Raw genomic sequence first — 27,668 nt, forward strand, 5'->3', positions numbered from 1 at the left:
GTTGATCTGCCCGTTCTATTGCATAGTTTTATTGAAGTTTTTCTGGTACTGAACTCTTCAGTCTACAAGCAGGGGATCCTGTGCAGGCTGCATATTCCAGAGAACTAGGTTAGAATCTAAATCTCTGATGTATTAATTTCCTATAGGTAGATCTTACTTTGACAGAACATTCAAAAATGCAATTGCTGATCTGCTTCCTGAAGTGTTTTCTCATATTCTATTTGCTTTTGAAATAAAGCCTCATTAGTGGAAACATACTGCCATACGGTGTTGCTTCCTCAGCTGCTTCACCCTGATCTGGTCCATGTTGGCAGCAACTTCCTTTTCCGGCTGCTCGAGGTCTTCAGAGTATCTTTGCACCAAAGCTTCAGGAATCCCACAGCGGCCATGCTGGAAATTGCAGTCAACCAGAAAGGAAAGCAAGAGATAAAGAAACAAACTATTAATTAAATATTAAGTTCCTTTCTAAAAGGGTTAATCTAGCAATTAACAAATATTAAGAACAAATGATTGACCCCTGTATCTTAAGAATGGTTTCAGTCTATATATACTTCTTCCAGTTTGAAAGAAATATAATTTTGAAAAATGAGTCACAGGAATCATCGTCCTTTCTAGCAATATGTGAACATTTTTTTTAGAATGGCTGGAAAAACTCATATTGAGAGAATACAATTTTCTAATGGAGTTTTAGTATTACTTCAATACTTGGGCTAGCTTTTAGAAAACCTTGAGGAGAAAAGATGTTGTGCTGGCACTTTAAAGACTTATTTAAGTCAATGAAACATAATTAATAATAATACGTTTATAGTTTGCCCTTCTGGATTGGCTCAGGGCAGGTAACAACCAAGCATATACAGTTACACATATTTATATATTTATGACATTCAAACTCAAGGCACCAGGCAATCTTGGATAAGGGACTAACATTCTTTTATGTTTTTATAACTGATAATCTTTGATTAATTTAATATTCAGGAAATATTGTTAAAACCCATTCTTGATGAGTGACTATTAATAGAGGACAATTTTAATTGTAAGTTTATCCTCTGCACCAGTGATGAACTGCAGAGATTATTCTCCATCAGATCAGATGCCCCTCCTGGCTATACTGTGGTGAGCCCAGTCCTTTGCAATGGCGTGCCAAAGTGGGTGAGGAAGGCAGCTTCACATGCTACATTTAGGAAAGCATTACAGTGATTTTGCAGTAACATCCCACATTGATTTCAAAATTCTGAAAATGCCCACAGGTGTTCCAGCAGGACATGAACAATTCATTGGTTCAAGGACCAAGGAAAGATAAAAGATAAAACATGGAAAGATGCTACCGTCAAGGCAAGACTGCCCAGAGGAGCATACCATCTGTATTGCACTTAGCAGTGGTGTGATTAAACTTTAAATTTCCACAACTTGATAGCACATATTTACGTACATTTTAAACTGGAGAGTTAATAATCTACTACAGAATCACAGAATTAAAAACTTGGAAGGGGCTCAGTGACCAACCATGCAGGATGACCTAAAGTATCTCTGACAAACTGTTGCTTCAACACATAAGTGGAGGGAAAACCTACAACATTCCTGGGCATCCAGTTCCACTAATAAACTGTCCTTATTGTTAAATAAATCAAGCGACAAGGATTCTTGCCGCTTATGTGGAACATCTACATAAGGGGTAAGAATCCTTGCTCCCTGCCCCCTCCCTCCCCCCCTCCCTCCTTACCTGCTGGCATGTCTGCTGGTAGGGCTGGGGCCAGCTGAGCGCAACACAGTGCTGTGTGTTGCTGGGCTGGGGCTACCTCTACTATGTCTCTAAGGTAGCCTTGCGAGACTGGCAGGGGCGAGGCCAGCCCAGTGACACACAGCAGTGTGTCATACTGGACTGGCCCTGCCCCCACCAGTTTCCTGAGGCTGCCCCCACTCTCCGGAGGGTAGGAGTGGCATTGGAAGACTGGCAGGGGTAGCGATGACACCAGAGCAATGAGCGTGCCTCAGTGCTCTGATGCTGCTGCCATGGTCCATCTACTGGCATGGCCCCTGGTGGCAGGAACTACAGATGTCATGTCCATAAACTTCCGTTGGAGGGAGCACGCCAGTATATTCCACATCAAATGTTTGTCCTAATATCCAACTGATATCTCCCCATCCATAAGTTAAACCCATTATTATAAGTCCTAACCTTAACTACTAACTGAAATAACCTCCTACCCTCCTTTAAATACTGGTCTTCAAATATTTAAAAAGAGTAATCTTTTCTCTCCTCAACCTCCTTTTCTCCATACTAAACAATCCTAAGCCTTTCTTCAAACCCTTAATCATCCTTATCCCTCTCCTCTGCACCCACTGAAATATTTCTATGTGTTTTCTATTAAAAAGCCTTTAGAACAGCAGTTCTCAACTTTACCTTTGCCCCGACCCCAACTTTGGTGGTGGCGGCAGTGGCATGCGCAAGTGCGTGTGCGTATGTGCGCACAAGTGCACAACAATGGAGGCGGCCATTGCCATGGCTCTGCCTCCTCTGCCTGCCACTGCCACCACCCGCTGCCCACCACAGCGGCCAGGAACCTGGCAACCCCGGGAAAGGGGCCCAGCAGCCCCAAATGGGATCGTGTCCCCAAGGTTGAGAACCACTGCCCTAGAACTAGACACAATACTCCAAATGTGGTCTGACCAATGTAGTACATAGGGGTACTGTCACATTTCATGTCTTAGATGCTGTGTGTTTGTTGATACACTCTAAGATGACATTTCTCTTCTTTGCTGCTGTATCACACTAGCTATTCATATTCCATTTATAGTCTACCAAAATCCCAATATCCCATTCACGGAACAGTATGTCTCATCCAGTATGTGTGCATATTATTTTTATGATTCTGATGCAAAACCTTATAAATATCTCTATTAAATCCCAACTTGTTCACATCTCATTCTTCCAATGTATCCAGGTCTGATTGTATTTTATCTCTGTCTTCTGGAGTGTTCACTATCCTGCCCAATTTGGTGTTGTTTGCATATTTAATAACATTTATTTATTCATTTATTAACATATTTATATCCTGCTTTTTCTTGGGGCTCAAGGGACCCCAGGACAGAGAATTAATGTGCAGAAGCTTCCATATCTTCCCCCCTTACCTTGTCAGAATAAGGGTCTTCAGTGAGATCAATACCTTCACAATGCAGCTTATTTTCTATCAACATTTCCAGATCCAGCCCTCTATTACAGGAGGTTTTCCTTGCTGAAGAAGGACCTAGTTTTAGGACGTGTTGCTGGATGCTAGAAGTCTCTGGAAGATCTGAAAACCAAGGAGGCCGTACACATGAAGGGCTACTGGGTTCCTGTTCAGGAGATGATTTACAAAAGGGCTGTACATGGGCATCAATAGGGCAAGATGAGGTGATCTTTTTTGCTGGTAAAGATGGCACATCTGGACTACAAGGGGTTGAAGGGAGATGACAATGTCCATTAGAAAGACGTTCTCTGCTTTTTTTTGCAGGGACTGGTGGTGGTTGTGAGGCGATTTTTGGCTGTATTCTTGCCTCACCCACATCCTTCTGTTCAGCTTCTGTAATTTCTTTGAGGACTAGAGAATGATCAGTCCTTCCAACATCAGAACTACCTTTTTTATGGGTTTCAAGGGCTGTCCATGTTATGTCATGTGAAAATAAAGATGACTGAGCTTCACTATTCTGGGGTAGGAATAGAGGAAATGTTCCACTGGCTGTTGGAAAATGCAGTTCCTTTGCTTTGCCCTTAAGAGAAATAGCACCAGCTTTATTTTTAGCCACCAACTGTTCTGTCACCTGCCCACTACCATCAAAACTAATTGACTTTTTTGTTAAGTCTAGTGCACCTTGAGGGAAACCATCCACCTTCTTTTCCAAGTCTTCTATCTTGGTGTCAATTTCTCCCTGGAGGTCCCCCAAAGAATGAGATCTTGGCCACAAAAGCATCCTCTGGTTGCTGTCTGGAGTCCCACAGCTCTGACAGATGCCAACTGGTAAACTTCTGCGGTTCTTCTTCAGAGACATGACTGCAGTGGGCTTGAGGCAACTCTTTTTAACATGGTGTGTGCAGCTAAGTTGTGTCTTTTCTCCTTCCTGAAAGCCATCTATTGATTTCATCAATGGCAGAGTAGACCGTGGATTTCTGTGGAAATCCTTAAAATTGTATTCATTAGCTAATTTTGAGGGTAGAAGACAAGGTTTTTGACTCTTAGCTGAAAGGAAACCAAAGAGATGTACAGAATATTATTTTTTTTGTATGTGAAATTTGTAAAAGAGAAAAAAATACATTTTTTGTTCTAAGAAGGTTAAACTGAGCTTACAGACGGATAAGGCTGATTTTAGTATATATATTGCAGTATTTCAAAACAGAAATGCAACTGAGAAACTGAGAAACTCAAATTTGTAACAGCTTCATTTGCTAAAGAGGGATGTTGACCACTCCTCAGAGATTTCAATTAACAACTGAAATTGCCAAACAATCATATTCCAGTAATTCTTCACCCTTGGTGGTACTGAGGTTTAAAATGGTCTTCCATTCTGTAGGGTCTGCTCACTGTATAAAAAGCTGCACTCATTTTGATACTAATGATTTGTACAGAAGACATTGGATGGGCTTGATACCTACTACAATGCCTGCAAACATGCCCATTCATCACATACCATGAAAAGAGATGGCAGTACAAGAGCCCATTGTGCTCTATGCAGGCACCTCTGTGCACTACACTTGCTGTGGACTGGATCAAGCCTAATGAATGTTCTAGCTATTCAACTATGGCCTTCTGAGCACCACATACAGAACAGACTTACTTGTAAGGAACTTCTTTCAGAGTTTTTTCTACACTAGCACTATGGATCTGAAGCCTAAAGCATTTCCATTGAAATACTTATACAAAATAGCCCCCCAAATTACCCCCTCCGTATAAGTGAGTCAGGTGTGTAGTTTAGAAAGGCAATGAAGTACTGCTCTGTAAAAGCCTTGTTCAGAGATATTGGGTTTTTAATTTTCTGCATATCTTTTGGAGTTGATTTGAGAATTTCTTCCACATCATGATGCCTAGAAATGTCCTTTTCCCCAAAAACAAATCCTATGGGAGTCAAACAGGATATCAGGCGATTTGCATATGGTGCATAAGCAGAACATAGACAATGCTCTGGCTGTATAATAACTACATTTTTTGGCAGAGAAAGAAGAAATCATCAACAATCTCAGTCAAAATAAGAACCAGTTGCTAACGTGCTAAATAAGAAGAGACACGGTTCACTCATTACAACTAGAAAGATTCCCACCAACCCTCATTCACTCTACTGCCTAACTCATTGTGCATACTCTTGTGCAATCATATCTGTTCTGAGAGAAGCTCTGATCAGTGAGAAGCCATAGCAGGTGATTTTTGCAGCCTGTACTTGGTTAACTTGTCACTCTGAGCTTCATGCCAATGATTCTATAAGCAGCTTTGCCAAGGCAGTCCGTTGAGTAAGTAAGGATGCAACATGCCTCTTGAATAAAAAGGCACAATCCCGCCCCCACTCCTCAAACAATGAACAGTCTTTGTGAAGGCTTAATGCAAGTTAAGTATGCAAATGGAGAGTCAGCTTGGTGTAGTTGTTAAGAGCAGCAGTCTCTAATCTGGAGAACTGGGTTTGATCCCAACTTCTCCACATGTAGCCAGCTCCCTCAGCCCTGCCGACCTCACAGGGTGTCTGTTGTGGGGAGAGGAAGGGTAGGAGACTCCTTTGCGTAGTAAAAAGTGGGGTACAGAAAAGTTCTGCTTTTTCTTTTTCTATTTGTAATATACCTAGATCTGTTTGTATTAGGGAGTATGAAGAAAGTATGAGACATGGAGGCAGTTTCTATTACTGGGCTGCTTCCACATATTGTTGTCCTTTAATTATGCACAGGCAATATTTTCCACACACATGCACAAAATTGGATTTATTTTAAACCTGGAAAAATGGTATTTCCTAGGCAGAACATTAACCACACAAGCAGTTTTTTTGGGTCTGAAAAGCAATCAGTGCAACTGAAGGATATTGGTGAAAAGCTTGTCAATTATTCTTTTCATTTGTTGATGAATGCAAAGGGCCAGTCCCTACCAAAAATGAGGAGGAAAATCAAGTATGTTATGCCATCTGCAATGTTATAGGGGTGATAGAAAAAGATCCCAAAGGCTGACAGATTATGCGTATGTAGGTCAACAGAATTGGAGACCTCTGGGCATGTTCCCTTTAGCTGCCCACCCTATACAGTAAACTATAATAACATCATTGTCCCTCTTTGGCTCTGAATTTCTAAACATCTCTAAACGGGTAGCCAAATATTGTGCCAAAGCTTACAAGTTGCATCAAGTATACGTTAGTACCAGAAATTACCGTATATACTTGAATATAAGTTGACCCGCATATAAGCCAAGGCACCTAATTACACTACAAAATGATGGAAAAACTTGACTTGCATATAAGCCGAGGGTGGTGTTTGGATAGTGGCCTTTTCTCCTTTCCTCCCCTTCCCCTCCCCCCTGTTTTGGGCAGGATTTTTTCCCCATTTTCTTCCCTCCCTCCTCTTTCCCACTGACCCATCTTGCCTTTATTCCTTCCTCCTTCTGCTCTCTGCTCTCCCTCTGAGACAGAGGCTTCAGAGCTTCCTGCAACATGTGCTAGCCTCGTTAAGGCAGGGAGAGAGGGGGAAGTGGAGACTGCTCTTTCCCTCCCAGGCTTGCTGCGTCTCTGCTGTTCCTGCCTTTGCTTCTGCAGGTAAGTATACTTGTCTCTCACCCCCACCCTCCAGTCTTGTCTGGAAGCTGCTTTTTTAACACCCGCACATAAGTCGAGGGAGACTTTTTCCGCTTTAAAAAAGGGCTGAAAAACTCAGCTTATGTGCGGTATACGGTAGTTATAAATATTGGTAAACTAAAAACAATATTTATAATTATGTTCAATATTATTTTTGATTCCCAATTTTGATGAAGAGGTAGTTTGTAATAACCTGTAGTGATTTTAATGTTGTTCTGGATTTTCAACTGTGTTTGTATCTGGCTTGGAGTGGTATTATAAATAAATCTGAATCTGACTCCTTCTTAGTATGGCACTGTCAGCACCGCTCTCCCCCCCCCTCTGGATATGTATTATTTATTACCATTCTCCAGGTTTTCACTGCTTTCATAGCAGCCCGAATCCCGGGGGGAGCATCCACTTAGACTCTGGCCATCTGTGAGAAGTTTCTCCTGAGAGCCTGACTGATCACTGTTACCTGGAGGATGAAGAAAAAGTAGACATTAGCATGTGATATACAAGAAATGGAGAGGAGTGGGGAATAAAAACTAGTTCTCCACATTAGTGTCTGCACTCTTAAGCACTACACCACACTGCCCCCCCCCCCAAAAAAAAATTCCTCTGGGTGAATGTGAAGAAAGAAAGAAAGAAAGAAAGAAAGAAAGAAAGAAAGAAAGAAAGAAAGAAAGAAAGAAAGAAAGAAAGAAAGAAAGAAAGAAAGAAAGAAAGAAAATTTCCCTCTCTCCTGTCTTGCATACATTACAGAGCAAAAAGGAAAGTTCTCCCTGTGATCAAAGACAACCCTATCCTCCACTTTGTTAGTGGGCTGGTAGCCCACATTTTCAAGTATTTTTGCCTTTTAAAAAAAATTAAAAGCTATATTTTCTAAGATCTTATAACCCAAGCCTAGCACCTTGTTGAATTTTGTCTCCTGCTGTAATTGCATACTGCACATAGTGTTTGTTTAATTATGATATTCTGTCTTAATATTTTTCTGTTCAACATCTAGAAAATCAAGGCTTTACTCACTGTCGTATTCCTGTAGCAATTCCACTGCTGTCAAGAGAATTGCTCTGTGCTCAGGGTCCCGAATGTTGAGCTCATCCAAGTCTTCTTCTTCCAAAAGCTTAAAGGTGTCTAAGTCTTCATAGCCATTAAATAGAAAAGTGGGCATGTGTTCCTGAGGTAAAGTAAGAAAGCAGTTGGTGGAGAAGAAAAAATAATGGAATGACAGTACAGAACACAGCAACAGATCACCAACTCAGAAAAAGGACCACCTCTGATGCTTCCAGCTCCTCCCTCCTAACCACTGATTATGATTATTGTTATTCATTATATTTATGAATGATTTAGATGACGGAATAGAGGGGGCACTTATTAAATTTGCAGATGACACTAAACTGAGAGGAGTAGCAAACACATCAGAAGACAGAATCAGAATACAAGATGATCTTGACAGGCTACAAAACTGGGCTAAAATGAATAAAATGATACATGTAAAGTTCTTCATTTAGGTAGGAAAAATAAAATGCATCACTATAGGATGGGTGAGACTTGTCTTGGCAGTAGTATGGGTGAAAAGGATCTGGGGGTCTTAGTAGACCATACTGAACACGAATCAGCAGTGTGACTCAGTAGCTAAAAAGGCAAATGGGATTTGGGCTGTATTAAAAGAAGTATAGGGTCTAGATCATGCAAGCTCATGTTACCACTTTACTCTGCTCTGGTTAGACCTCACTTGGAGTACTGTGTTCAGTTTTGGGCACCACAACTGAAGAAAGATGTAGACAAACTGGAGAGTATCCAGAGGAGGGCTACAAAGATGGTATGGGGTTTGGAGACCAAGTTGTATGAGAAAAAGTTGAGGAAGCTTGGTCTGTTTAGCCAGGAAAAGGTGACTAAGAAGTGATATGATAGCCATCTTCAAATACTTGAAGGACTCATATACAAGATGGAGCAGAGTTGTTTTCTGGTTGGACCAGAATCAATGAGTTGAAATTAATTCAAAAGAATTTTCGGCTAAACATCCGGAAGAAGTTCCTGCCAGTTAGCGTGGTCCCTCAGTGCTGATTTTATGAATTTAGGCAGATTGCGAGTGGGTGGGCAGGAAAGATGTGTCAGTGTTTGTCTCTTGTGACCCTTCTTTGCATACCCAGGGAATTGCTGATAGCCACTGTGGGATGGTAGGTGAATTTCTTGCAGGACAAGCTGGATTCTGGAGATATTTGTGGGATGGCAGGTAGTTGTGAGTTCCTGCGCTGTGCAGGGGGTTGGACTAAATGGCCCTGGAGTTCTTTTCCAACTCTATGATTCTATGACCATAATCCAGGCCTTGACTTTTTTCTTTTTTTAGAACCTATAAGGCAGCCCCAAAATTAAGGCGACTTGCATCAAATGCACTTTTTCTCTGTCATATTAAGGAGGTATAATGTTGACTTTTAAGTTATAAGTGGGATTACTGACTGTCTTGGAGAAAAATGCCCTCTACCCTTAACCAGACATTATTTATCAGGTGATGTTATTTACATCCATGCATAAAAAGCTTCAGCAACTGGCAATTCTTCACTACAACAGCTGTTAATTCAGCTGGTCAGGTCGTACTCTAAGACAGTGGTCCCCAACCTTTTTATCAGCAGGGCCTGGTCAATGTTTGACAATTTTACTGAGGCCCGGGGGGGGGGTAGTCTTTTGCCAAGGGACGCCACCGCCTGAGCCCCTGCTCCACTTGCTTTCCCGCCAGCGCCCCTGACTTCCTGCCATCCACTGGGGGGCACTGCCAGCAGCAGCTGCACAGTGCCATGCCGAGGGGGAGCCCCAGCCATGGCGGCCGCTGGAGAGCACCAAAGGTGAGCTGGCAGCAGAGTGGCACGGCAGCCCCTGAGGCAGCAGCAGGGGAGGAGGAGGAGGAAGAGCTGCGGCCCGGTGCCAACTGATCTTCGGACTGGTACCGATCCCCAGTCCGGGGGTTGGGGACAGCTGCTCTAAGAGGGAAGAACATCAGTTAGTTGTAGGGTTGCCAACTCCTGCTTGAGAAATACCAGGAGATATGGGGGATGGAGGGTGGGGAGGTCAGGGTTTGTAAATGGAAGGGACCACAGCAGGGTTTAATGCCATACAGTTCACCCTCCAAAGCAGGAATTTTCTTCAGAGGTAATGATCTCTAAAGATCAGAAGTAATCCTGGGAGATCTCCAGCCACTACCTGGAGGCTGGCAATCCTAGTTAATTGTTAAGAGCAGAACCTTTACTGTAGTTGGCCCAAGGCTCTGGAATACCTTCCATAATCAGGTGCAGCATTGCTTCTTCCAACTTTCAAATGGGTGCAAATTGCTACATGCATGCATGATGACACACTGTCTTCAGACCTATAAACTGGGGACTTAAATTTCACACCCTACAGATGTTTTTAAATATTTATTTTTATAATTGAGGTTTTTGGGACAACTTAGTCTCCTAGTCCTCAATGAGTGTATGGCCATACATGATCTACATATAAAGGCAAATTCTGTAGGAATAGATTTTTCAGATATTGACAGTTTGACTCTTTGTGTCAGATCTCACCCAACCATTCATCAAACTTTCTGAAGATTAGGGGAAGAGGCTACTGTACTTTCTAAGAAGTCTAAACCTAAATTTAAGCACTGGCAATATGGTGACGTTACAGCTGGGCTGGTTCCATTCTGCTCTCTGAATACATAATACTTCTACTCCATGTACATCTGCATCACTCTGGAGAATCATGTGACAGTGACAACCACAGTATTCAGATAACAATTAAAACTTGTCTTTAACAAAACTGATTTAGGAACTTAGTTTCTTATTATCTAAAACACAACTTTTTTGTTTATATATTTTTGTTCATACACATACTGGGGTAAGGAAAATAAGCATACTTTAACAGGTGTGTGTGTGTGCTTGCATGCATGTGTGGAGGAATGTTTCAAAAGCCAGTTATTGAAAGAGTCTTTACTAGATCCATATTATGGTCTAAACTCAGCTGGAAGCAGCAGGTGACCACAACTGCTGTGGTGTCAGATGAAGGACAAGGCTTGCAACAAAAAGACAGGAAGTGGCAACTGGATTCCAGAAACTTGCTAACAGCAAACCTACACCAGGATTATTTTCCCTTTCACAGCCATAAGTGAAAAAGAATAAGAACAGGAAAACATCAAGACAAACTTTTTTTTAGCACCTCCCTCTTTAAGAAATCTTGTAATTTGGCTGTAGGTTTTAATATTTAATATTAATTTCCCCCTGCTCAGTGTTGTGCTATCTTTTATATATGCTGGCTGAATTTCCTTCAAATCTTAGAAGCATCTTCATTATTTTGGGAGTTTTTCCCCCAATAAAAATATTGGAAGCAAATCCATAGAAAGAAAATAGACAAAAATGACCTTTAAAATATATCTGGAACAGCTTGCGCTGTTAAAATAAAAAACTAAGGGGTAGGTGGGACTTTGGCCCAATCGGGTGGCACACAGTCCAGACAGGGTAACAGGTCAGTGGTCTTTGGGGAAGGATGCAGGGAGGGGAGTAGGGAATGCTTAAGCGGCCCCCAAGGTTTCCCCAGCCTGCAGAGAGCCCTTGCTGGGAGGGGCTACCCTGGAGGAGGGAAGGGGGAGAAGACGCTGCTTTCCGTGAGCCGGGAAAGCCTCGGGGAGCTGCAGAAGCTGATGTAATAATTAAAAGATGATATAATAAATAAAAGATACCAGTGAAGTAACAAATTTAATGTCCTAATCTCCATCTTGTTGCCAAGACATGTGTTCTGACATAAAAAATGTCTTACAGAAAATATTCAATTAAAGATTTTGGCAAGTGAAAGGGCATGATCAAAGTGCTATTTTAAAAGCTGTTAAGAGGTTATAAAAAGCACATTTTTGTGAAAAAGGCAGGTAAAGCCATTGCTCCTCTGGGTTCCTTTAAAACACTTCTTGATCCCATGAAGTGAAGGACTGTGCTGTAGGAAGAAGAAGCAAGTGTGGGTGCCATGAAGCTCACAGGCACTATGTTGGGGACCCCTCGCACAAAGGGAAAGAAGATGGAAACCAACCTTTAAATTGATGCGATCAAGGAGATCCTCAACAGATTTGGGCTGGAGAAGTTTTCCCTTTCGTCGTCTTCTTGTTGGCCTTTTTGGCTTCTCTTCATCCTCATTTAAGACATCAACGTAGATGAATTTGAAAGTACCCACTTTATTGTTCAACAAGCCCATCCAGGTACCCATGGGAGGTTTGCTGATTATATCAATGATATCACCCTTCTGCATAGAAGAGAAAAAGTACATCTAGATGAAATCTCCACATTGACTTTCACTTTCAAACTGTTGTGTATCTTATGTAGAAAATAATGATAATAATACACATTTATATATGTGGCTTTTCACTGTCCAAATTGCTTCACACAGATTAACTTGATGTGATCAACAAAACAAAATCAGAGTCCAGTGGCACTAAGACCAATAAAGATTTATTCAAGGTGTGCGCTTTCGAGTGCAAACACTCTTCCTCAGACTAAGAGTGCTTGCACTCGAAAGCTCATGCCTTAAATAAATCTTTGTTGTTCTTAAAGTTGCCACTGGTCTGTTTTGTTGTGCTGCTTCAGACTAGCACAGCTACCCACCTGAATCTATCTTGATGTGATCAGTGCAACATGCCTTTAAGATAGGCTAGTCTAATTATTCACTACTGAAAGTTGGGGTAAAGATCATAGAATCATAGAGTTGGAAGGGGCCATACAGGCCATCTAGTCCAACCCCCTGCTCAACTCAGGATTAGCCCAAAACATCTAAAGCAGCGGTCCGCAACCTTTCGGCTGCCGCGGACCGCTGCTCAGGAATGGGGCGAGAGGGCGGTCTGAGGGCCCGCGCACGCGCGGCAGCCCCAACGCAAATGCGTATGTGTGGACTGCTGCGCACGCGCATTTGCGCCCCTGCCAGGCGCAAACGCGCGTGTGCGGCAGTCCGTGCACGCGTTTGCGCCCGTGGCTCTCCCTCCCGGCCCCTCCGAGCCGCCAGCAAATCGGCCGCCAAGCTTCTCTCCCCCCCCCTCCCGAAACAAGAAGCTTGCCGGGCCGCGAGCTAATTGGCCGCTTTGGCGGCCGATTTGCTCGCGGCCTGGCGAGCTTCTCGCTTCGGGGGGGGGGAGGGAAGAAGGAGCCGCGGCCCGGCACCAAGGCCTTCACGGCCCAGCACCGGGCCGTGGCCCGCGGGTTGGGGACCACTGATCTAAAGCATCCAAGAAAAGTGTGTATACAACCTTTGCTTGAAGACTGCGAGTGAGGGGGAGCTCACCATCTCCTTAGGCAGCCTATTCCACTGCTGAACTACTCTGACTGTGAAAATTTTTTTCCTGATATCTAGCCTATAACGTTGTACTTGTAGTTTAAACCCATTACTCCGCATCCTTTCTTCTGCAGCCAACGGGAACAGCATCCTGCCCTTCTCCAAGTGGCAACCTTTCAAATACTTAAAGAGGGCTATCATGTCCCCTCTCAACCTCCTTTTCTCCAGGCTGAACATTCCCAAGTCCCTCAACCTATCTTCATAGGGCTTGGTCCCTTGGCACCAGATCATCCTTGTCGCTCTCCTCTGTACCCTTTAAATTTTATCTACGTCCTTCTTGAAGTGAGGCCTCCAGAACTGCACACAGTACTCCAGGTGTGGTCTGACCAGTGCCGTATACAATGGGACTATGACATCTTGTGATTTTGATGTGATGCTCCTGTTGATACAGCCCAAAATGGCATTCGCCTTTTTTACTGCTGCATCACACTGCCTGCTCATGTTTAGTTTACAATCCACAAGTACCCCGAGGTCTCGTTCACACTCAGTGTTACCTAGAAGCGTATCCCCCATCCAGTAGGCATGCTTTTCATTTTTCTGACCCAGATGCAGAACTTTACACTTATCTTTATTAAACTGCATCTTGTTCTCATTTGCCCATTTTCCCATTTTCCTGGTGTTTTAATATTATAATCTTTAATATTATGTTGTTCTATGTTACTCTGAATATAACTGGGTTTCATTATTATTCTTTGTAGCTGTCTACTCCCCAGCAGAAGCTGCGTGGAAACAGACTGAGCTCTTAGGACCTGTTGGGAGTTTCCACAAAGTGGGAGTTACTGTTGTATTACATATTATATTGAATTTTGTATAAAGAAATTGCAAGATTGTTTACTGTGTACTTTTTGTATACCTCCTTTAATTGTAAAATCAGCTGTATACTTGTTCTAATTGCTGAATTAATTTTCTTTTGTGTTATTCCTATTGTGGTGAGGTACTTTTTCAAGTTGACTTGCAGCATCCAAAGGAAATCTACAGTCAGGCTAAAACAAGGTATGTCTCCTAAAGCGAAAATGTTCTGAGAGAGTTCTAAGACAACTTCTGTGAAAACAGCCCTAAGAGAACAATGACTAACCCAATGCCACCTACCTGGCTGCATGTGGAGGAGTGGGGAATCAAACCTGGTTCTCCAGATTAGAGTCCGCCACTCTTTAACCACTAGACCATGCTGTAACACTGATGTCCAACTTTATAATTATTATTTTATTTTCAGATCACTACTTATGTCTCTGCCTCTCCAGTGGACTTTTCAGGTAAATTGAAATGTTTTGGATTTACTAAATACTAGCCATAAAACTCATTGTATGGAGGCATACAATGGCTACTAGTGGTGGTGGCCCGTTCAGGGCAGTACCAGCATGCACCACTCTGAGGCCCCACAAAGACTTCACGCTACCTCAAGCAGGGTGGCGCCAGCATGCACAGGCTGATTTGAGGGGCAGTAGCCCTCTGAGGCTCCACAAACACTGCACACCAGCATTGCCCTGGTCAGGGAAGCACAGGACATTTGCGGGGTCTTCCTGCTCCCTCCCTATTGGTGGCGCCAAGGTTGGGGCCAAGCTGTGTCCCTGGCTCTCCCCGCCTCCGAGCCCCCGCTCTCTGCCTGGAGGTAGGTCATTAAAGCAGGCGGATTGTCTTCCCTGTGGGAAGAAGTAGGAGTGGGAGGAAGCCAGGGGCAGGACAGCCTACCTGATTGTCCATTTCTAGGTGATGAGTTGTCCTTATACCACCTCCATTTTATATAGTGTTACTAGTATCAAAGCCCATTTTAAAACAAGGCTTCTAGCAGCCAAGGAGGGAGGGTGGGAGCTGGAGGCTCCAAACTCCCCCCCCCCCAGCTCACTCCCAACAGAAGTGTACCTGCGGGCCTCAGAGCCCTATCACTGGCTCTCTCCTCATGGGCAACAATGGAGGAAACAGCCACAAGGCTTCTAGCAGGCAAGGAGGGAGGGTGGGAGCTGGAGGCTCCAAACTCCCCCCCCCTCCATCCCAGCAGGAGCATACCTGCAGGCTGCAAAGGCCTGTCGCTGCCTCTCTCCTCGTGGACGACAATGGAGGCTGCAGCCACAAGGCTACTAGCAGCCAAGGAGGGAGGGTGGGAGCTGGAGGGGGAGGGCCAATCACAGTGGACCTGGATGGACCGGGTCCCGGACAATCTCCTCCCAGGAGCCTGTTTCCCAAATATAAGGGAGCGAAATAGTGTTAAGGATGATGTTTTTCATTTTCTATTTTTATCATGCTTAGCATATTCTTTGAAAGGATTAAAGGTAAAAAGGTAAAGGTATCCCCTGTGCAAGCACTGGGTCATGTCTGACCCTTGGGGTGACACCCTCTAGCGTTTTCATGGCAGACTCAATATGGGGTGGTTTGCCAGTGCCTTCCCCAGCCATTACCATTTATCCCCCAGCAAGCTGGGTACTCATTTTACCGACCTTGGAAGGATGGAAGGCTGAGTCAACCCTGAGCCAGCTGCTGGGATTGAACTCCCAGCCTCATGGGCAGACAGCTTCAGACAGCATTTCTGCTGCCTTACCACCCTGCGCCACAAGAGGCTCTGAAAGGATTACAATTATTTAAAAACATAACATTATAAGTCCTATGTTACAATAAATAAACACTTATCAAGCAAACAATAAAAACAGAACAGGTAATATTCAACCCTGAAGCATTTTCCATCCTTAGTAGTTCCAAATACTCTTCAGAAGCAGCCCTATTTAGAGTGCCAGAGCCAAATTGGTGCAAATCTAACTGATGTCATGGCAGATACATTCTAGCCAGTTGCAGGGTTGCAGACTGAATATTACACAGCAATATTCTTGCTGTGTGACTGAGGCAGAATTTAGCCTGCAAGTTCTGCCTAAGATTTAAATGGGCAGACTGATGGACGGTACCTGTTGAGAGGGTGCAGACTACTATTTCAGGAGTAAACAATAGATAAACGGCCTCAAGGAGGCTGAGGCAAGATCCTCTATCTCTGGTTTCTACCTGCCCTTTCTCCCCTGACCCATCATGACACTGACAGAGCACAAAATGCATATAATTATTTTTGGACAGCTTTTTTCTTTTTAGTTCAAATCATACAGAAGGCAATTTATAATACTAAGGAGAAATACAAAGGGACCAGCAAGAAACCAATAAGATCTCAAGGTCTACAACAAATGCAGTAGAGGAGATAAAGAAACCTTGTAAGGATAATTCCTCAGCTATGGTATTAATGAGGGGTGTGCATTCAGCTGCATCTGAGCTGAAAAACAATTTCCAGTAATTTATTTGCGATTTTTAAAGCTGAATACAGAACAGAAATTCTGACTGGTTACTGTTATACCTGTTCTAGAATAAAGCCAATTTCCCCAAACCTTTTTTGGATATATTTGTCTGTGCCGAATATCTGGTGGAGGAAAGGTTTAAAAGCATACAAAGCCCTCCTCTCGGGCTTTCCCCCACTTTTTGCTCTGGTTTCCAGGACAAGAGGTAGGGGAACAGACATCTCTGCAGCTCAATGGCAAAAGCACCTTAGGAGGACCTGTAGTGCCTTAGAATCAATGGTTGCAATGCTTTTGCAAATGGCACTGAACTGCAAGTTTGCAACTTGCAAGGCTGTTTCCTTCAAAAATGAAGTCCAACTAAGTAACTACCTTGTTCTCCTCACCCATTTCCCAGGATACACGCAGGAAAAAGAAAGGAGCAGTGGTGATTTGGCCTATCAGATTTCAGGTTAGGGGGAACACAGCTCTTTAGATAATCACAGAAGTTTGTTCTTTTTTAAAATTCTGTGCATGGGGAAAGAGCATAAAAGCAAGGCTAGACTCTATGGCTGAAAGAAGTTTGGAGAGTGTGCACTGGTTTTGACTTCAGCTGCTGTTTGGATAATTCCTCAACTATGAACTCCTGTTGCCCAAGAACTCTGCTGTGGACTTTGGATCAGATCTTGCCTGCTTGGAGAAGAGTGAAGACAGTGACTGGTTTGACTGAACATCATTTTTTTTTAAAGTTTTCTTAATTAACAGTTAGTTGTGCTTTGGGCTTGGTGAGTGGTAAGTTGTAGAGAGGAGGGTTAGGCTAAAGGCTTTTTTTGTTTGTTTGTTCCCTTTGGTTTTATTCTTAAGCTTTAGTTTCTTCTGGTTTTGTGACTTCCAGTTATTTCTGTGGAGTTCTCTTGTTGTTTGGGCCTGCTGGTAAGTTGTGTGTGTGTGTGTCTGTGTGTGTGTGTGTGTGTGGGTGAGAGAGAGAGAGAGAGAGAGAGAGAGAGAGAGGACTAAGGGTTCCTTCCTTCTGCTTTGATTCTTTGGAGTTGGTTTAAAATTTGGTTAAGTTATTCATTTTAGCTCTTGTTTTCTTTTCTGTGCTTTTTTTTTGGGGGGGGGAAGTTGCTTGCTTTTAAAAATTATCTTTTATTTTGCTTGATCCCCCCCTCTCTCCTTCACCATCCTTTGCTGTTTTTCTTAATTTTCTCTTCTTTGGGAGTTTGAGGGTGAGGCTATGTTGAATGTTTCCTCTGCTTCCCACCCCTTTCTTTTTTTGGTCTGGTATGTGCATGTGTGTGTAGGGACATTTGGGTTAAGCTCTACTTGCTTTCTTTTCTATTTTAACTGTTTTTTTCCCTTGCCTTTACCTTCCCTCTTGCTTAAATGGTGATTCTGTGCTTGACACCTGTCCTGTTGAGCTGGCATATGCAACCATGACACTGGGTTTTGCTACAGGGCAATGGTCCTACTATCCTTGCAAAAATTGCGCCCTCCCAGTTTCTACTTCAGAGATTCTCAGATTTGACCTTAGTATTGTTGGGTTTTGGCACTACCACAGTGGGCCTGGTTCTGCTGCTGGCCTTGCAAAAATGCCCCCCCCCCGGTACTGTCTACTGCAAAGATTCTCTGGGGCATTCTGCTGGAATTGTATTGCCTTGCTACTATCCCACCCCCTCATGAAAATAATGGAGGACAAGGGCACCTTCTTTGGGTTCCCATAGAATTGGACCCCAAGTCAATTTTTTTTTTAAAAACTTGGGAGTTCTTTTCAGGAGAGACTCCAGCAGCTGCACTGCAGATTTGGTGCCTCTACCTCCAACTCCCCCCCACCCCCTGGACCACTGAATATATTCCAGGAGATATTTGCTATTATTGGTCCCCATAGGGCATAAGGGACCTCCAAAATTTCGAGATTCCTGAATATTATCAAATAAAAATATACCGGCATTGAGATTCAGGAATATCAGGAACTGCTAATACTTTTAGGTTCTAATAGACTTGAATTTGAAGAAAAACTTGCATTTCCCCGCTAGTATACCCTAGCATTAAGAGAGAGAACTGTTACCTTCAGCTTCAGGGAGTCAGTGTCATATGGGCTGGGGGTAAAGTCAGTGTGAACCCTGGCACGGCCACAGAAAGGTCCTCTGTATGGAAGCTCTTCATCATCACCATCTTCAGACTTCACACTCTCTCTGTTGCTGGCCGAGGAATCTGTTGTGCTTATTGTCTGTCCACCTGTTTACAGAAGGAAATCCTGTAATTTGCTAAGAGAACGAATTTTGAGAGCCATTTATTTCTGTCACCATTATGAAAAAGCTAAGACAACATACACAGCAGGCCATGCATCCCACTGATTTTTTCTATTTGTTTATCAAGACACATGGCATCTTTTAACATTAGTACTGATTAAATAACATTCTGCACTTAGTAGCTCCCCAGAGATCCATTTGCTTTTGCTGAAGCTCTTTCTCTGAATAGCTTGTTACATCACATGCTGAAACACTGGAAGCATCAAGCCCTATAAGCCTGCAGAAGTGTTAAGACTAAACCCTGACATGTGATTGAGCCTCAATGTTACTGAGCCACTTTTGACTGAAAGGATGGTTTTCTATGCCAATCAGAAATAAAAATGAGAACAGTCAAAGGAGACTGCCTTAGATATAATCATAGGCTCATTTTAGTTTAGTAAAAGAGCTGCTTTTCACGTTAATTTTTTAAATAACTGCATCTGCACCCCAGGATCTGTAAACACACATAACACAAGAAACCATTGAGAGGATACATTAGAAATACTGTCCCCCACCCCAATCTTTCCCTCCTGGATCATCTACCATCTCAGGGGTTTGAGAATGTTATTGCCCTTCTGGAATATTTTCTGTCTTCATTAGCTTATTTAAGGTGTGCTTCACCTTTCCTTTTTAGTTAATTCACCAACTACTATTTTTCTGTATACCTCATGTAGAGACCCTAACTTGTCTGTTGAGCAGTTTTTGTCATCCCTAATGGGGGGAACCCAGTTCTGTTGGGCATGTGGAAACACACAGCTCCATAGGTACCTCAGTTTTATCTCCATCCTACTTTGAAAGAGGAGGATACTATGATTCCAGAACTAGAGGTTCAAGCACTTTTAAATTCAGTTGTGGATTTTATTTTTGAAATAGTTATTTTCAATACAAAATGTAAGATCCTTTGTTAGTGTTTGATTTTATGATCACACTAGGCCTGCTGGCTGTCTCTTTGCCTCTACTGCATTAATGTATCAGCCAGATTCTTACATACCAAACATCCACTAAGCTTTCACTCATTTAAAACGGTAGTTATTTTATATTTTCCATTGGTTACCAAGTGGGAATACCCAGCTTCTCGTAAAAACAGCAGTAAAGGATAGTCCTGGGTTTTCACAAAGTATTAAGCACCACTCAGTAGAAATCTGACAGTTAGTCTGAACCATGCTACCTCAAACAAAGGCGTTACTTTGAGTCTGAGAAGACTGCAGGTGAAAATACCCCAGACATTTTTGGGCTCATGCAGTCTGTCTAGACAAGATAAGAGCAGAAGTACTTCAGTTTCTAAATACCAATGGGTATGGTGTCCAGCACTGATTATTTGTATGAGCCTTTGCATTTTCTTATTATTTTTAAAAGAATCAGGATTTCAAGCAACATTAAAATCATGTGAAACTTGTATTGAATGTTGTCACTTACTCATTGAACTCTGACCACTTAAGGAGCTTCTCAAACTTTCTACTGAACCACCAGCTTTCAGCTTTGGTTTATCTAGACAATCAGTATCTGGCTGTGGTGACTGAGGGGATTCTGGCATTACATCCAGGCTGGAGTCCTGAAAGAAAGTACTGCACAATTTAATCTCAGATTCCCATGGATGTTAGTTTGTTCTTTATTTTGCTCTTACAACTGCAGTCTTGAGCATCACAATTCATCAATAAAGAAACCATGATACTAATAGCAACAAAGAATGGTAATAATAACTACTAATAAAACCATAACAACCAGAACACCAAATTGTCCAGCTCTAACCACCTATTTTATTTAATTACATGGGGGGGGGGGGGAATGGCTACTGCCAGAGTGATCACTTCCATCTAGAAAAATCGGTAGTTTACTATGGGCTGGAAGAAAAACCACATATTTAAAAAGGGTAGGAATAAACACAGTTTGGTGTCTATGACACCAGTAAACAATGGGCAGTCCAGTAAACAATGGAACAGGGTAACAAGAGTCATTGTGTCTCAGCTACAAAATCCATCAGCTACTGGAATCCTTCCAAAATGGCCAGAAAGTTCTGCCACTGGGAGTGAGATGAGACAAGCCAATAAAAAGTCTGGTTGGTATTTAGGAACCATCAGGTAGTTAAGATACACTGGGCTAGATTTTGGATATGCCAATTCCAAATAGATCAGAACAAATTCTGACAGTCCAAATTCTGGTGTTACTGATCTAGAGCAAAAAGGCATCTCAAAATCAGATTTTTAATAGAAGTCAGACTGAGACAATTGGTATCACTAGGGGAAATCCCCAGCCAAACCAGGCAGGAGTTTTATAGGCATCTATCCTTAAATGGGGGGGGGGGGGGTGTGGAGATTTCCAAAGAGGTAAAAATTAGCTTGAGCCAATGATCTAAAGGCAGATGCCCAGGCCCTTGCCTCAAGAGAATATATGCCTAATTCAGCTCTCAATAAATTCCTGCTATACAATGTGAAGTGCCATGATTCTTTGCAAGAATCTAGTGGAAAAGGTATCAAGCTGGTCATGGCAACCAAATATCCAGTTCTGGGTACCAAATATCAGCTCAGCTCCTACCTTAGACTTATACACTGAGAATACCGCAGGTATACAAACCTCCTTTAGAAATCTTGCCAATTTGTATAATTGTATCTCCATTTATTCCCATATCTAGAATGTTTCTTTGAACTGATACAGAAAGCTTATTCTTTAGCCTTTATGGTCTCCTTGCTTCTACTCTGATTTATATACCGTCACTTGTTTGATATATTTTATTGTCTATACAATATTAATTAATACCCTATCTTTCCCTCGTGGTTCAACATGGCTTACAACTTTAAATTAAACTTCATATAACACCTTTGTATCATCCTGTTCTCTGGCCTCCCCCTCTCGTTTTGTCTTTCCCTTAAGCTTCTTGTATTTGTGTTCAAATGTCTTTATTGTCTAGCTCCTCTCAATATATCCTCTACTTTTTTAACTACATGAGCCTCCTCAAGATACTAATCTTGTAGTTAACCCTGCCTGTTCACCACTGCACTGGAAAACCTTTCTGTGTGACTTCCTTGATTTGACCCCCCCCCCCCATTTGTACCTCAGCTTTTTACTATGACTTCTCACTGGCTTTCTTTTCCATTCAATTTTTCTTTACTCATAAATTGTAAGTTGGCAGCAGGGCATATTTCATTTTCCAAATTTTGCACAGCACTCAGCAATTTTAGATACATCATTAACAAGAGCAGCCCCTTTTGAACTATGAAATGTTGATGTTGGATTTAAGGGATACATATGTGGTCAAAAAGACATGTGAGTCAGCAGCTGAAATGAAGAGGGTAATACTATCCACTCCCTTCTCTTGCCTTTTTGGAGCTTATGAGGCTTTTCTGGCAGAAGTGTATGTGCATATGAGGGGATAAATTTCACCCAATTCTCCTCTCTATCCTATATGACTTTTTCTCCATGTGAGTCTGGGGACTTTCGGAATCAGATTTTTTTGCATCAAAGGAGCAGCAGTACAGCTTCTACCAGCTTTGGTAGGATACATCAAAATCTTATATTTTAATAGTAAAATCAGCCAATCTTTGGATACTTAATTCCAATGACTGTGAATGGGCAATGCATATCTTTTTACAAATCTTCAAAAGGCCCCAGGTTTGTAGAAAAATCTCAATTTAGAAAAAAACAAAACGATTCTCTATGTGGTTACTAGGCAACCACAGTATTCCAGGCTGGGTTTGGTCAATATAAAAAAAGGTGTGGAGGCAGGGTCCTTTTCAGGCATGCTTTGACCTTTGAGAGAAGACTCATTAGGCCCAAGCCTGACTGGGACTGCCAACTCCAGTTCAGGAAGTTCCTGAAGATTTTGTGGCCTGAGGGTTTGGAGATGGGAGGGACCTCATCAGCTGGATATGATGACACACAGTCCACCTTCCAAACCAGCCATTTTCTCCAGAGGGAAAGATCTCTGTCATCTGGAGTTCAGTTGTAATTCCGTGAAGTCTCTAGGCCTGACAGCAACCTCTGAGTGACTTGACACCACCCAATTGGCATGACACAATTAGGTATGGCTGCTTGCTACAGTTCAATGACAAGCACCCTATGAAAACCAGTGTGGACTTCAAAGTACAGTCTGGGAGGCCCAGGTTTGAATTCCCATCTTGTTGTGGCAGCTCAATGGGTGATTATGTATCAGTTAGAATCATAGAGCTGGAAGGGGCCATACAGGTCATCAAGTCCAACCCCCTGCTCAACGCAGGATCAGCCCAAAGCATCCTAAAGCACCCAAGAAAAGTGCATATCCAGCCTTTGCTTGAAGACTGCCAGTGAGGGGGAGCTCACCACCTCCTTAGGCAGCCTATTCCACTGCTGAACTACTCTGACTGTGAAACATTTTTTAATGATATCTAGCCTATATTGTTGTACTTGTAGTTTAAATAATTTCAATTTAACCTAAACTCACAGGGTTGTTCTGTGGATAAAAAGGACAATAGGAGAATAATGTGAGTTGCTTTGGTTCCCACTGTGAAGAAAGAACATAAACTGCCTAGGCAGAGGCTATGTGGGGAGGAGATGGAAAACTGAAGATAGAGGGGCATACAAAGGCAGGTTGGTGTTTGGGAGGGAAGGAGACAGAGTTGGCAACTCTGCTACTGCTGGAGAGAGGAGGCTGGGATAGTGATGTGGGGTAGAAAGTGAGAGAATGATGAGATGGAGTAGAAAAAGGAAGAGAGAGTGGTGGAGTGGGGGGGGGGTAGAAAGAGACAAGAACAAACATGGAGGACAAAGAGAATAAGAAGTGGCAGGAGGGAGAAAAGGTGTGAGAGAAGTAAGGAGAGAGGGGAGGAAACAAAGGTGGGGGGAAGGGGACAGCCATTCCCACAATTTTTTTGCATGTCCGCACTTGTAACATCACTATTCACTGTGGCTTCTTTAACTTAATGTTTACATGAAGCTATTAGTGAAATAATTAGTTTTGTCTCAAAGTTATTTGCCTAAATATACAAATTCATATTTCAAACTACTTTTAACAGATATATCCAACTTTTAAATATTCCTAGGCAAATGAGCCAATTAATTAAAAGTCTTATTTGATGTCAGCATCTTTATCTTTAGTATCAGCATGTGATGTTGTTTTTTAATTTATGTCAATTTTCCGGCTGTCATAAATCTTAGAATCAAGCTCTTTATACATGATTTGCTGAAGATGGTAATAAAAACTTAACATAGTGTAAATGAAATGGCAGACCCGTAATGGAAATTTTACAGTCTAGAATGGATAACTAACTTATTTTTCATATGCATGATATTAAAATGAATTAGCCTGAGCATGCAACTCAAGTATACAAAAACTGTAAACAAAGCAAAAATCCTTTATATGAAATGTAATGGCCATTTTTTTCACTTCAAAAGGCTCTCATCCATATTCATTTTGACAGCCTATTGGATAAAACAGCTTTTTATTTCTGAGACATGTTGGGAGGGAAGGGTTCAGTCACATGTAAATCATGCAGCAAATATAATATTTTGTTTGATAAATTATAATAAAAAGTGTAAAATTCAAGACTATCCACAGCCCGAAATTAAAAGAAGCCTGATGATATATGAGAACTGGTGGGTTATTCCATAGACATACAATCACAAACCCTCTCAACAAAGCCTGTTATTTGCGTGCTGCAGAGTCATCAAGAAACATCTTCCCACAAATCAAGCACATCTCATGAAAAAACACATATTGCTAATATAAATTGCCTTTTGCTTTTCTAATTTTCTGCATTTCTTGTACTCTGGCTTTGGACATTTTTATTGATTTGTCTGCTTGTTACTTTGCCCATGCTATTTTTATAAATCATGTTTTTTTTTTCTTGAGAGGTTATGCTGGTGCAACAACTAGTGCAAATTATCCTAAGTATAAAATATCCCATCACAGGATTGGGCCATTTAAGTGACTAATGGGTTGTCAATCTATTTGTTACAAAAATGATAGGAGCAAGTAGAACTACAGTGGATGACTATGGATGAACTACACTGGATTTGCCCATATGGATTTCATCTCATTTTAAAAATATTTATTTATATTTATATTTATTGACAGCCACTCCTGAACTGAGCCAGCTCACGACAGTTCACAATAAAACCCCAATATACAGTTTGGGTCCAACGTATCTGAGGGACTGCCTGTTGCCCTATGCCCCCCACAGGGCATTACTCTCTGCGGGCACTAATCTATTGGTCATCCCTGGCCCTTGCCCAGAGACAGGGTCTTTTCAGTCCTGGCCCTGACCTGATGGAATGAGCTCCCAAAGGAGCTGCAAGCCCTGCGGGAGCTTTCGACATTCTGCAGGGCCTGCAAAACGGAGCTCTTCTGCCAGGTCTATGGTTGAGGTCAGGCGGCAAGGAAGATCAGGGCCCCCCTACAGGAGTGATCAGAGGGGCAGTAGCGAATTTCAACAGCATCCTCTGTCACCCTCCCCTCTAGAATGGTTTCTTCGGGGATGGTTGTAGGTAGGGGTTGTGTTTTACTGCCACATCTTTTCCCCCAATGGGGGTTGAATATATTTGTATTGTTGTTTTTATGTTGTTAAAGGAGTTTTTATTGGGGTTTTTAATGTTGTAACTCGCCTCAAGCCTCCGGAGGGAGGCGTGTAATAAATTTAAATAATAAATAAATAAAACATCAATAAAAATAAATTTCCAGGCAGCATAACCCATCTGATTCCCTCCCTCCCACAGTCCAGTACCCCACAACCACTGTTAGTCCACCTTGGGAGAGGAGGACTATCTACCCTAGATGTTTAGGGCAACCTGAGGAGGGACCCTCAAACTTCCACACCCCAGCCTCAACCAAATGGTTGATAGATCGTACTCAAAGGGTGCTTGTTAATGGTTCAGCATCCTCTTGAAGAAGAGTGACAAGTAGAATGCCTCAGGGATCTCTCCTGGGGCCTGTGTTGTTCAACATATTTATAAATGATTTGGATGAAGGATTAGATTCGGTATTTATTAAATTTGCAGATGATACTAAACTGGGAGGGGTAGCAAACACAACAGAAGATAGAATCAGAATACAGCATAATCTTGATAGGCTTGACAACTGGGCTAAACTGAATAAAATGAAATTCAATAGGGATAAATGTAAAGTTCTGCATTTAGGTAGGAAAACCCTAGACACCAATATAGAATGGGGGAGACCTGGCAGTAGCATGGGCAAAAAGGATCTAGGAGTCTTAGTAGACCATACATTGAACATGAGTCAACAGTGTGACTTGGTGGCTAAAAAGGCAAATGGGATTTTGGGCTGTATCAAGTGGAGTATCATGCCCAGATCATGGGAGGTGATGGTACCGCTTTGCTCTGCTCTGGTTCAGCCTCACTTGGAGTACTGTGTTCAGTTTTGGGCACCCCAGTTGAAGAGGGATGTAGACAAACTCGAGCGTGTCCAGAGGAGGGCAACAAAGATGGTGAGGGATTTGGAGACCAAGAAGTATGAGGAAAGGTTGGGGGAGTTTGGTCTGTTTAGCCTGGAGAGGAGACAACTGAGACGGGATCTGATAACTATCTTCAAGTATTTAAAAGGATTCCATTTAGAGGATGGAGAAGAGTTGTTCTCTCTTGGCCTGGAGGGATGGACCAGAACCATTGGGATCAAATTAATTCAAAAAAAATTTCGTCTAAACATCCGGAAGAAGTCCCTGACAGTGATTTCTTAGTGGAACAGGCTTCCTCGGCATGTGGTGGGTTCTCGATCTTTTTTTAAACAGAGGCTGGATAGCCATCTGATGGAGAGGCTGATTCTGTGAAGATTCAAGGGGGTTGCAGGTTATAGTGGATGAGCAATAGGGTTGTGAGTGTCCAGCATAATACAGGGGGTTGGACTAGATGACCCATGAGGTCCTTTCCAAGTCTATTATTCTATGATTCTATGAAATGCCTGGTGAAAGCTCCATCTTGCCAGCCGTGAGGAGCTAATTCCACCATATGGCAACAAACAAATATCTGTTTGTTGCTATATGATATTGGTAAAAGCAAAGAAGTGCAGGAATTGTTGCCATCAAACCACTTATATGAGATTTGTGAACAAGTGTTCACTTGGGACTGGCAATTCCATAGCCACATTATAACTACAATCTGATTTTAAGATTAAGCTGTTATGGTACCAAAATATTCTAATTCTCTCTAGTTCATAACTGGTTTTTGGTGCTGAACAAGATATCTGAAACTGCGATTCACTTAACATTTCTAAACAGGTAAATATTAGGTTTTCTAAAAGATTACACATTACACTGAAGTGTTTGCAGACAGGGCTCAAGTCCGGAAACATTTCTAAAGACAAATATTAGCTGCAGAAGGGCCCACTAAAAAAATTCATTTGGAGCAACAGCATAAAATAGCATAAAGTGGGCTTCAGGTCCATTGTGGGGCAACAACCAAACATGCAACAGAAGTGACAGACCCTCCTTGCAGGACTTCTTGCTATATAATGTAGTCCCACCACACTGGAGGTAAGTGTAAAGAACAGTAAAATACAGGGACTGGAGATCTGAATTTCACCTGGTAGTATTATTCCAACATGTCAAGGAGGACACAAAGATAAACATATGCTATTCTCTTTTGCTAATCAAATACCAGCCATTAGCCCCTAAGCATATCATAAAGAGATACTGTGAGCTTGATTCTACTACAGTCCTCTAGAGGGCAATCTTTATTCAGTGGAAACAATATCCATGGCTGATGCCAATGCCTGGTCTTGCCAGCAATTGCTTGTTATGCTTACAGTTCAAGTGGAAAGACTGATGAAAAAAAATTTTTTTTTTAAGTGCTGGCTATTTTGACAACCTACCAAACCAAATGGGATGAAGTCTGCCAAACACTACATGCTTGCAAAAACAGAGTGATTTTGGCCAGAGGAAACTGAAAAAGCAGCTTTAAAAGAATATATTTTAGAGTTAATTTTACGGATCAAGTATATAGAACTCCATGATGAGAGAATTAAATATGCTATGAAGAAAAATGTCCATGCATGACAGCACACCCATGTCCATTGGCAAAGTTTTCTGGATAAACCTGGAAA

At 42.2% G+C, this 27,668-nt stretch overlaps 1 protein-coding gene across 7 annotated transcripts in view; it reads right to left on the reverse strand.

Annotated features, from left to right (window-relative positions):
* Nucleotides 1-27,668, reverse strand: part of SASH1 (SAM and SH3 domain containing 1) — a 776,849-nt gene that overhangs the window by 8,679 nt on the left and 740,502 nt on the right. For all 7 annotated transcript variants that reach the window (XM_077350372.1, XM_077350399.1, XM_077350389.1 and 4 more), the window contains 7 exons: nt 20,063-20,198; nt 18,424-18,593; nt 11,824-12,033; nt 7,801-7,951; nt 7,136-7,249; nt 3,130-4,214; nt 259-390 (listed from right to left, as the gene is read on the reverse strand). In XM_077350372.1, the coding sequence (XP_077206487.1) occupies nt 259-390; nt 3,130-4,214; nt 7,136-7,249; nt 7,801-7,951; nt 11,824-12,033; nt 18,424-18,593; nt 20,063-20,198 (1,998 nt within the window). The remainder of the gene's footprint in view (nt 1-258; nt 391-3,129; nt 4,215-7,135; nt 7,250-7,800; nt 7,952-11,823; nt 12,034-18,423; nt 18,594-20,062; nt 20,199-27,668) is intronic.

The sequence above is a fragment of the Paroedura picta genome, chromosome 1 (genome assembly GCF_049243985.1).
Source record: "Paroedura picta isolate Pp20150507F chromosome 1, Ppicta_v3.0, whole genome shotgun sequence".
NCBI lineage: Eukaryota > Metazoa > Chordata > Lepidosauria > Squamata > Gekkonidae > Paroedura > Paroedura picta.